The following is a 12007-nucleotide window of genomic DNA, read 5'->3' on the forward strand; positions in this document are numbered from 1 at the left end:
TTACCAGGGCGCCCCTCGGGGTTACCAGAAATGATGGCCACAAACTGAAGGAGAATAAATTTAGATTGGACATAAGGAAGAAATTCTTTATGGTGGGGGTTGCTAAAATATGGAAAGGGCTTCCAAGAGAGGTGGTGTTTTCTCCTACCTTGGAGGTGTTCAAGAAGAGATTAGACAGGCATCCGGCTGGGGTTACTTAACCCCAGCACTCTTTCCTGCCTGGAGCAGGGGGTTGGACCCAATGACCTACCAGGTCCCTTGTGACCCTAGAAATCTCTGAAATCTCTGAATCCAGTGTAAATTTAAGTGCATAATCTCAAGACTAGAAAAAAACAACTTACCTCAGCAGATACTTGTCTAAACTTAATGTAAGCTCAAAAGCACACAATATTATCAGTGCTGCAATGAGTCGCCCCAAAACTGACTAGCTCCTTCCTATCATTTTCAAGGCTCTTACGAGGTTCGGGGCCACTATTAGAAGCCTTAAAAATGAAGGGAGACAGTAGCCATGAAACTGAGGCTCATAATGGCAGATATTTGAAGAGCTACTTTCCCTTCCCAGTTTGTGGTGAAGTTCAAAGGAGAAAAATTAATTACAAGGGGTGTGTCTACATGTGCCCCTACAGCACGGCTGTTAGTGCACCATCATTTAGTACTCCTTTTGGGAATATTACATACATTAATTTAGCTATATTACTCACCTATAATTGATTGAGTACAAAATTCTAGGTTATTTTTTGTGAAAATAGGGTATCAGGCCTTGGTTCAGGAACCAATCCCCCATATATAAAACTGTTCCTACGAGAAAATCGGTTCCAAGTTACAATGTTTCGACTTACAATGTGGCTTTCAGGAACCAATTGTGTTGCAAGTCCGAGGACTGCCTGTAGACATATGGCTTCTCCAGAAACTGTGCTATGTACCTGGTTTTACAGAATGAACAAAACTGTCTCTAACTGTGCAAATATTTTTGAAACTGCTATTCCATGACTGACCAGAGAACATAGCTCTAATGTAATCTGTTGCTAGAGACTGAGAATTTGATCTTAAATTCAACAATATAATGGAGACTCTCATTGGTTTCACTGGGCTTGGGAACTAGGCCATAGCACACCTACTTCTTAAGGCTAGTTGCCCAGAATCCCTCCTTTCTTAATCCAGTTTCTCTCAGTCTTTGATACAAATGAACTGCATTGTCTTGTGATTTATTTGCAAAAATAGTCATTACTTCGTATTTATGTATGTTAAATGTATAAATTAATTTGTCAGTTGTTTTCCCTATTTTATGAGTCTCCTTAATCAGGTCTCCTCTTGTTAGTATTTAACAGTGATTTTCAAGACATTTGTAATTTCTGTACTTTGCTACAGATTTCTTCATCAAGGTCAACAATGCAGTTTGAAGGTGAGTGTTTTACACACTGCCAAAGCGCTACTCCCTCAGACAGAACTTCAAATTTTCCTTTGCTATAACATTTCCTTTGAAGTTGAAACAAAAAGCAACTTTGAAAGAAAAACTTACATAGACTTTGAAAATACTTTTCATAGCAAGTTGCTTAGTCTTTTCATTATGTGAAAAAGTTAACTTAGGTTTCAACAAGCTTCCTTTAAAAAAAAAAAAAAAAATCAATGTTTCTCTTCAAGGGAAAAGAGCTTTTAAAAATCTCTTAAAATTGTACAATATTTAAAAAGATGGTTTTATAATAATCCACAAAAGGCATACACTGAATATATGTTCTTAATCTAAACTGTGGCTTGTTATATGGGATGAAATATCATATTGATTGCCAAAGCGATCTCCACTACAGTCAGGCAGAATTTGGCTGTGTTTCTTTGTAAAACTCTATAATTGGTTGTATATATGTCTCTGTCAAGCTTACACTAATATATACTTAATATTATATGAAGTTGAAAAATGTGAACATAAATGCTTTTTGGTTACCTTGACTACAAGCAAAGAAAAAAAAAATCATTATCAAGTGATAGAATATGAACCTGGTAGTGATGTTGAGGGGATCTGTCCACAAGACGTATCTGATTATCTGACCTGAGGCAAATGTTTTAATCAGAATAAAGATCTGGATTCTCCCACAGTGTCTTACCAGGCATCCATCCTGCCTGACCAGAAACAGTGTGGAAATATGAATCACTAGCTAATGATTAGCCCAAGACGACAGACAGACATAACTTCATTACCCTAGTTTTCACAGTTGATCTAGTGCAGCAACGTGCAGTCATACTGAATAAAAATAGTCCTACTTTGGCAAGATTCTCATCATACATGTAGCAGAATATTGAATTATTTATACTGTACGTTCCATGACCAAAAAAAAAAAATCATGGGATAGCAGCTTAAGTATTTTGCATTTCAAATTTCAACTTAATGGGAAATAGTGGACACGTCTACACATGTATTGATGCGTTTCTAACACATATTAAATTTAGTCCCTCCAGTGTGAGGTACTAAATTAATGTGCATTAGGCTGCACTATTGCACAGTGGGCACATCTACATTTGCCCCTGTTGCACCATTGTTACTGTTTCCTCATTCAGTATATCTGGAAGTACTAAATGATGGCACAGTAACAGCCCGCACTGCACCATGCCGATATCGCATGGTTATTTTTAGCCCCTATGTTGCCATAGCAGCTCACTATACCAAGGAAGTACACTGTTACGGCGACATAGCTGCAGAGTCACGTTTTTTGCCCACAGACGCTACATCATTTTGTGTGTTGCTATGGCAACATAACATGTGTAGATGTGTCCAGTAGCACATTTGCACACTTTTTCAGTGACGCTTAATGCACAGTAGACTATTTTAGCACACATTAGTGTAATGTCATGGTTTTTTATTACGTGATGCTTTAATGCGCAGTAAAATAGTCTACTGCACATTAAAGTGCACGTGTAGACAATGCCCACTAAATTTTAAACCTTCAGAACAGCGGCTCATAAACTGTTCATTAGCTTATTAACAATACACAAGAGTTGGTCGTTACTGAAACAAGCAATGCTTTAATAAACTAATATTACTTTACAACTAATTCAAGACAGCTTGCAATATGAACATAGAAAAGTCAGAAAATTCAAAAGCTATACCAATGCTTTTAGAATGTACAGTGTAGTAGATACCAGAATCTTGACTCGACCATTTCTTGACATTTCTGTCTTTACTCTCATAGGGTTTAAGAAATGACCGTCAATTTTGGGTGCTTAATATTTTTACATCCAGTTGGTGACACCTTAAAGGGAACTGATTTGGAGAAAGTGCTGAGTTCCCACCACCGAATATCAAAGATCCTATAGAAAAAAAAAGTATCCTCATTTGGGCACTCAAAAAAAAAAAAAAAAAAAAAATATCACTCTTTGCTTTTGAAAATCCTGGCCTGTATAGTTTTATCGTGTAAATAAAGGCTTTTGTATTTGTGTTCTCATAGCTTTTAAAGGAACTGAGATAAAACAAAAAAAAGAAAATCCCTAGCTGTAGTAATATTAGTCCTCCAGCATCCCTTGCCCCCCGGGAGACAGTGTGTTGCTTCTTGGACTCTGCTTGTCCAACAGGGAGCAGAACGTGCTCCTTTCACAATCACCACATTGTACTGCAGGAAACACAGGCTGACCATGGGGAGTCTTGGTCAACCAGTTAGAGCTTCCCTATACACTACTGCCATTTGTCTTAAGAAGACTAAAGGAGCCAGCAGAACATACTGGGATTTGTGCACAACCCCGCCCTCCTCCACAGCTGCACAGCCTCTGCACTGAAGGCTCTTTACTCTTCAAGCCCGCAGCATTTGAATGTTTGTACATGTGGCTCTGGGTAAATTTTTCTACCAGAAGAACAAACCTGAAAGAATTTTCTCAGATTATTTAAATGTGTGTATACAGTCATGGAATGATGCAACTGTGTTTTGTGCAACTCTATACATGTTAAAGTGTGCCACTCAGTGGCTATGCAAAAAACCTAGGTGCTGCACATCTGCATGGTGCAACAGGAAACCATGCAACAGAAAAGCTAAAAGATATCTTGCACAAGTATATTTTTCCCTACTCATATCTTTCATTAAAATATATACTTTTGAACTGAAATTTGTTTGGTTTCAGCACAAGGAACAACCCTGAGTTTGAGAGCTAGTCAGACAAATTAAACCAAACAAAATTGATGCAGTAGAAAACAGAAAAAAAATGATGACAAGTAATTCTATTTTTTCACCTCTCTCCTTTCAAACTACCCCAATACAGCAACAGCTAGCCAGTAGTTTGCATCCTGAAGTAAATGTGTGGAAGAACAGGAGGAAGAAATAAGACCAAAATGGTAAACACCAGAAAGCTTATTTCTTCTTTAACCAAACATGTCCCTAAACAGTAAAACAATCACAAAATGGCAGACTCTCTCCATAGGAGCAGGAAAGATGAAAGAAGACATTCAGGACAAACAGAACAACTGGTTATTTTCCTTTGTTTGATGACCAGCATCTGACAGAAAATATAGCAAACAGCAAACTCCAACATAACCTGTAGCTATTCTATTGTACCGCTTGAAGCACCTTCTGGCCTAAGTGTCACATGAATCACACTGGTTCAATTAGTTATTCCATACATATTTTAAAGACAGATATATCAGTCCTTTCTGCAAAATAAATGTAACACACAACAGAATATAACAGGAGTTGCATTTGTGTGAGATCCAGAGCTGTCCCAGTAACCACAGACATCTTTGGAATTCTGCAAACAAATACCCTGTGTGAAAATCAAGTCCCTTAAAACCCTGGAAAGAAGGAAGCAGTGGTTGCTAGAAACCAGTTTTAACAAGACATCAGGACTAACAGAAGAGGAAAGAAATAAGTGCTAAGGAAGCAATTTCTTGAGCAAGCAGTGCTCCTTAGCTGCCTTATCCAGCGGTTCCCCAAAGAGGAAATGTCTGCTACATACTTAATTCATCATTTTTATTGCTCAGCTTCAGCAGTAATTCTGTCATAGCTACAGAATTGCCGCCACAACAAAGACAGCATTAAACAGAAAGAAAGCGGGTTAGGGAGTATCTGTGGGAACACTAAGAATCTCATGAACGAAGTGAAGGGAAGGGGACAGTAGAATAGAGACATTCTCTAGAGCCCAGAATACACTGCATGTAGTGCCAAATATAAGTACAAAGAACAGCAGTGATGACATACTGAGGCCTTTTCTGGTCTGGCCACTGGAACCGCAAAACTGCAAGATGTTGGGGAAGAAAAAGAACCACAGACTACAGAACAGATCTGATGGTCTGCTCACACTCCACCTGGAGAAGAAAATGTTCTTCAAACCAGAGCGTCAAGGGCCATACAGGAAGGAAGCAAACTGACCCATGGTACTGATGGAGGAACAGCAGTGGGCGATGAAGAGGAATTATAGTATACAAAGAGGAGTGCTGCGGCTTCACTGCTAGGAAGCAGAAAGGAGAAACAGATCCCCTCCCTCCCAATAAAGGGAGATAAATAGACAAACACTAACAAAGGGATAAGAATGTCTGGTGGCCCACAAAAAACAAAGAGGAAATGAAACAGATAAACATTTCCTACTTATCTGTTACATGCCAAGAAAAATGGCTGTCTGATGGTACTTGTACAGGAAGAGAAGCCATGAGCAAATCTGGGTATTCAGTGATTACCCTTTTGCCTCTAGAGACTTCACCATTGTCAGAATTTTCTAAAATTGCATATGGGGATCGAGAAGGTGGCCAACAAAAAGGCTATACTACTGGATCCCTGGCTTGGTTGTTTTGTGCTAGAGCTTTTATTCAAAAGGTACACATTTTAAGGTAAGGAACCTTACATGCCACATCCCTCCTTTACTCTAATCCTCTACTTTCTCCTGTAGTTCTACTTCTTTTTCCCCATTCATCTGAAACTAAAAAGGACAATAATGAAAGAAAAAATATATCAGGAGATATGATGCATATGCGTCGTGTTTCTAAGATGTAAGAGACAAAAGAACTCAGAAAAAAGTGGGCAAAGTGGTGCTTAAATGCCAGGATTGTCTCCTGTGTTCTTTCATTTCCTTTTGGAGATATTCATACTGCTATTGCCATTAGGTGCTGTCAAATAGAACAAGAAAATAGAAACATAATATACCATTAAACTTAATATTTATTTGTACATACGCACAGAAATTGTACATATGCACACATGCGCACACTTTACTGCAGAGTTTTAGAAAGTTTTTTATAGTATACTTAGCTTATTTTTAAAGTGTTCTACTTATTAGAATTTTCATGAAATCAGTGAATACTTAAAATATAGAAAGATGTTCCATGCAGCATAAACTCTTGGCTTATATAAATGTAGCCTACCTCCTCTTTACCTATGGGAGGCTGTTCCAAAGGTTGAAGGTCAACAACTCTCCAGCTATGAATGAAATAAGTCTTAATTAAAATACATTCATCCAAATTTAGCATTTTTTTTACTTCAGCAGTGAACTGAGACTGATCTGTTTCAATCAGCTTCATTGCCAGGAAATGTGTAAACCAGGGGTGGGCAAAATGTGGCCCATGGGCCAGATCCAGCACACCAGACCATTCTATCTGGCCCACAGGACCCCTAAAAATTTTTGAAAATTATATTAATCTGCCCCTGGCTGCGTGTCATGCAGCCCTTGATGGCTTGCCAAAACTCATTAAGTGGCCCTCCACCCAAAATAATTGTCCGCCTCTGGTGTAAACACATCTAAAATCAGGTAAATTAACAAAAATCATGTAAAAGCATTGACAAAGGTTACATAACATCTTTTTGTTATTTCAAAACAACATCCTTAACAGTGTTCCTTTAGGATTATCTTAAGTCCTTAAAAGCAAAACAAATCCTGAAATACAAGTCACAGATTTACAGAAGAAAGAACTTGAGTACTGCTATTTTTGATGATTCACTCAATTACAGGGAAATTACAAACAAAATAATGATTAAGGTGAGGTGATCACTGAATCACATACCAGAATACATTATATTAAAAATGTACTTTAAGTCCTCAAGATCAGAATTGTTGGGGTTTGTTTGGTTTTTTTTAATATAAACACTGCAAGGATTTTTGCGGGGAATATCAATGTATATTTTCCTGCAGTTTGAGGGGATTATTTTCTGCTGAACTAGTTTACCAAAATGACAGCAAATTCTAATTATGAGCAGGGAACCTCAAGCCTGTAGTACCCTAGTATATTTTTATCTCATTATTTTGAAACTGACTATATTTGAATTTAATCTTGGTTGTGCAAGCACAAGTAAAGGTGTAAAAATACCTTGGAGTAAGGATTTCTTTGTACTGCAGCTTCTCCAATTTAGAAGGTGCGACCAGTGACATAGGAATAACAATGTTGTCTATATCATATGAGCTCTCACTTCTCAATCTCCGTCTCGCATTGTGCTGTATAATTAGTGGAAACAGGGATGCCATTAATTTTATTATAAAAGCTACATAGAAGCTTCACAGAACTAAACAAGAAAACTTCTGTAAATTCATCTGATAGAAAGAACAGTAACATTTTAGGACTGGATTTTCAGAAGTGCTCAGTGTTCTTAGCAAAGTCCATTGATTTCACTACTGCACTTAATACTGGGAACTTCTTAAAAACCTATTAATGCTACATCCTTCATTATGTTCAGGCTATATGGAAAGCATTCTATAATAATTTAATCTAATCTGTAGTTTGACCACTACAAATATAAAATTTTAATAAAAACAAAAATTCTAAAAGACCACAGCCTAAATTTACCAGTACAGAACGGGGGTATCAAGCTTATGCCCCTGTACTGGGTCCGTACCACAGGGCTCCTCACAGGTTGTATGCAAACTGCAAAGAGCCTCCTGGGCCACATCCAGACTCAGTGGTGGCAGTGGGGTGAACAGTGGCATGGCGGTTACCAGAGCCACCACTCACCTCCATGTCTGCTGGGGCAGCAGGAAAGACTCCGTCCCCTGGATTTCCATAGCAGGCCTCACCCCACTTACCCTGCCCCCAAATTCCCAGCCCCATCCATCCTGTGAGTCACATGTTTGATATACTTAATGTAGAACAACCCACAAGAAAACTATTCTTTTCAAAGTCTGCAGAAGACAGAGACATTTTCTGGGAAGTAGAGGGGATACTGAATTTCTCAATATTTCTCTCTAAATTATTCAGTCTCTCCTCTCAAGTGTGTAGATTCTAAGCGCATCACAACTCTTCTAAATTACAGTAGAGAGTTTCAGTTTAAACCATGAGCTACCCTAAATTGCAAACTTTTTATTTTCACCTGAGAAGTAGAGTGCAGTTCAGCATGAATCAGTTCGCATTTAATATGTTTAAAGGAAAGAAGTTCACCACTTGCATAAAGGGATCATTTAAGGAAGGAAATGCAACATCACCACCACCACCATATATATTTTTATCCTTAGAATAGATTACGCAATTTGGACTAGTGACGCATCTTGTATACTACAGGACTGAAAAAAATGCAGACTACAGCATTGAAACCCAGTGCTTTGGCATGCATTTCCATGAGGCCAGGATACCACCCTTAATCAAAGTTTACCAGTGATTTTATCAGGTTCAGTAAACAGGTAGTTTCAAATTGACATGTCTTGGCTTACCAAGATGCATCTGGGTAAACTACCATAACCATATTTACACTGCCAGGCAATATTGCGAAGCTCAATAAAGAGGAGTAGTTGAAGCCTCTAGGTGCAGCTCCACCGGGAGCACAAATTTCAAATCATTTAATGAGGTTTTAAATGAAATTTTACACAAATATTATTTATAAACTAATTATACAGTCTAGCTACATGGTCTAGAAGCTATTTTATGACAATACATTTCTGTGTTTTAGGCACATTACTTTCCCAATAAGAATTAGACAAGCTTAATCAATGAACATGTAAAACTGCATTACAGTGTAAAACTAAGGAACGTGCATAAAGCTTGTACCATCAACACTCTGTGGGTGATTTAATGAAATCCATTTAATCTTTGCTTTACCTGTGATGGAGTAGATCTGGATAGCACACTGACATTGGACACTGCAGTAAAACTGTTAAGGGATTCTGGTCCTGTACGCTGAAAGGAAAATGCTTCAAACCTACTGTTATTTTCTCCTGCCACAAAAACAAAACAAACAAAATAAAGCTATTGTTATCTATTATATTAGAGATTTTTCCACATGGTATGGAATAAAATATTTCTAGAAGGTCAGAGCTGAAACCCTGAGGTTTCATGAACACCATTAACATAACCATTTACAGATGTTCCCTATCCCAAATTCACCCTCATGCATGCTATCCCCAAAAACTGTCTCCCTATTTTAAATGAGGCGGCCCCCTCGAGGAAGCAGCTTCAGAAAACCAAATCCTGCTTCTTTTACAGAAGCTCTAAGAGTTTATATGTAACCAATATTCTTGAATTTCATGCTGAACAGGGAATGTAGCCATTACAGACCCAAATAAGTTCGTCCGTGCCCCACTCCACATCCCCCGAGACTTTCTTCCTGGCTCGTGGCCAACTGGAACTAGAAGACAAAATTTCTTTCCTAACCTGTTAATCTGATTTTTCTAGTGTTGGCTCAGGAATCTAGGCAAATTCATGAGTAGTCTTATTCAATCCCGGTGTATAGTCCATTTTTAGAATTTTAAAAACAAGCCACAGTTGGTCCCCAGTTCCTTCCTATCCAGACTTGAAGGAAGAGAATAGAGCCCCATCTTAAAACAAATTATGTGAATACTAATTGAGCATAAGAATGGTCAGTATGAAGCAGGGGGAATTCCATGCAAGGGATGGTGGTAAAAACAACTTCTAAAGAGAACACTAATGTACAAAGTGGATCAAATGCATGAAATCCTGTCTCCTAGGTAGCATTACAATAACTTGACACCAAGCTTTTATTTTTGCCTTGCTCACTAGGCTGACCCACCCCATGGATAATTTTTTCCTGGACAGAGCCCAGATTAGGAATAAATATGCTGTACTGGGCCATTCACACCAACAAGACAGAGCTTCTTCTGCTACGCACAAATGAGTTGCAAAGCAGCATGCTCTCATAAGAAAACTGTGATGGTGAGAACAGATTATTTTTAAAATGCTCAAAAACTTGTCAGCAGAACCTAAATTACAAACTTGAAAATGTCACTTTCTTTATTATCTATTGCTACAAGCATAGGAATTACGTTCACTGTAATTTGTGAATAGTTCAAATCACTGCTTGTACAACACATTATACTCGTCTACACCCAGTTTCATCTGCCATTACATTGCTCAACCAAATACCTGGAGCCTTAGTAGTTCCTAACTCATTTTTTCAGTTGACTACCCAAAACAACTGGGTATCCTGTACAAATCTGACCTTTTCATTACTTCCCATTATAATTATTTAGTCACCCGTATGTCATTGCCTATGTGTCAACCAAGAAAGGAACCTCAGTGTCCTAGGTCCTGTATACACAGACCCCTTCCAAAGAGCTTACAGTGTAAATACACAAGAGAGAGTAGAGGGAAGGGTATAAGACACAGAGTAGAGGGAAGGGTATAAGACACAGGCAAGCACAGTGAGCAATATTATTTAAGCAAATGTGTTAGTTCCAGCTTTGGGGTGGATAAGGAGGGCATAGTTAGAAGAGTATAAACTACTGTGAAAACAAAGTGAAGAAAGAGGGGACACTGAAGCAAAAGGAACAAGGGGCACATGGGCTGCACAGAAGGGCATTATGAGGTATATACAAAGTTAAAGTGACAGCAAGAGAAAGGAGGGAGCTAATACAAACAGCCAAATTAGCACATAGCCAAGAAACCCGAATCAAAATGATACAAGTGTCACTGAATGTCCACAGGGCCCGGGGCTGGACAGCTTCTGCAGCTGTTTGTTCAGGCTGGACACTGCTAATTCCTCTGACCTGGTGTTGAAATATAACTCACTGGTCTATAAGTACCATGATCATCCTAACACTGATACACATGTGCAATTTTTTATTTATTTTTTTAAACACTGACTTTCCAATACCCTGATGAAGAGGCTTGCATATAATTGTACAGTATTTAATGGTTTAAAAGAAAACCAGAACTTGGAACCACAATAAATAATAAATTAACATAGCTGACCAGCTTATAGAAATAGTAGATGTTTGGCTAAATGATTTATAAAGTTATCTATTAATTCACTGTGTTTCACTGAATATGATAAAAAATTCCTGTAATAATAACCTAGACATGCAGAATCACAAAAATACAACTATGTTAAGCAATTCCTTTAAGAAGTATACTAAAGACAGAAGCATGACTAGTTTTGCTACTACTCTGAAACAGAATTAAGATTGGGCCAAAAAAGCTGTGTTTTAAATGGTTTGCATTTATTTTATTATTCTGTTGGCGGTGTTTTGATTTCTTTTATTAGCCCATTTCTCACGCCTCTCTAAAATATAGTTTCTTAAGGTTATTTTTCTGATTAAAAAAACTCATTTATTTGAAAGGCTATACAATGCATTTTCAGAAAGATAGTAGCTGTGGGTATCCCTAGTTTTGCCTTACCTATTGCTGTCTCACTTAGATGCCTTTTTTTCCTTCCATCTGATACCTGGTCAGATGTTCCTGATACTGCTTGAGGTTTAGAATTTGGTAAATATCCACTGCTCCATTGTCTCAGAGAAGCATTATGTTGATTATAGTCTACAACAGAACAGACGTTTGTAAAGCTGAATATTTAAAGTTGAATATTAGATGCAACTTACAAGAAAGAAAGAGCTGAAGATGCTTGCAATCAGAAACAAAGTGGTAATCATCTTTGATGTACATAGAAACAAAGAACTCAAATGACAGGCCAAAGTCTTCTCATAGAGCACACTTTTCAAGAGCACACTGTTGGCTCCTATTCATGTTATGGTCCATGTAACCCTCATGTCCTTCTCTGTGTAAAGGTATCCTAGCAAATTATTCCCCAGTCTGTAATTATGTATGCAATGATTCTGTCCCAAGTGCAAGAATTTGTACATGTTCTTGCTGAATTTCATCTAACTGATT

At 37.9% G+C, this 12007-nt stretch overlaps 1 protein-coding gene across 4 annotated transcripts in view; it reads right to left on the minus strand.

Annotated features, from left to right (window-relative positions):
• Window positions 1-12007, minus strand: part of KANSL1L (KAT8 regulatory NSL complex subunit 1 like) — a 98642-nt gene that overhangs the window by 19510 nt on the left and 67125 nt on the right. For all 4 annotated transcript variants that reach the window (XR_002104433.1, XM_019553647.1, XM_019553646.1 and 1 more), the window contains 4 exons: window positions 11519-11656; window positions 8984-9099; window positions 7268-7392; window positions 6329-6383 (listed from right to left, as the gene is read on the minus strand). Coding sequence is in view for 3 of the 4 variants with exons in the window: in XM_019553647.1 (XP_019409192.1) it covers window positions 6329-6383; window positions 7268-7392; window positions 8984-9099; window positions 11519-11656 (434 nt within the window). In the remaining variant the exon portion in view is untranslated. The remainder of the gene's footprint in view (window positions 1-6328; window positions 6384-7267; window positions 7393-8983; window positions 9100-11518; window positions 11657-12007) is intronic.

Source organism: Crocodylus porosus, unplaced genomic scaffold (genome assembly GCF_001723895.1).
Source record: "Crocodylus porosus isolate Cpor-Errol unplaced genomic scaffold, CroPor_comp1, whole genome shotgun sequence".
Lineage (NCBI taxonomy): Eukaryota > Metazoa > Chordata > Crocodylia > Crocodylidae > Crocodylus > Crocodylus porosus.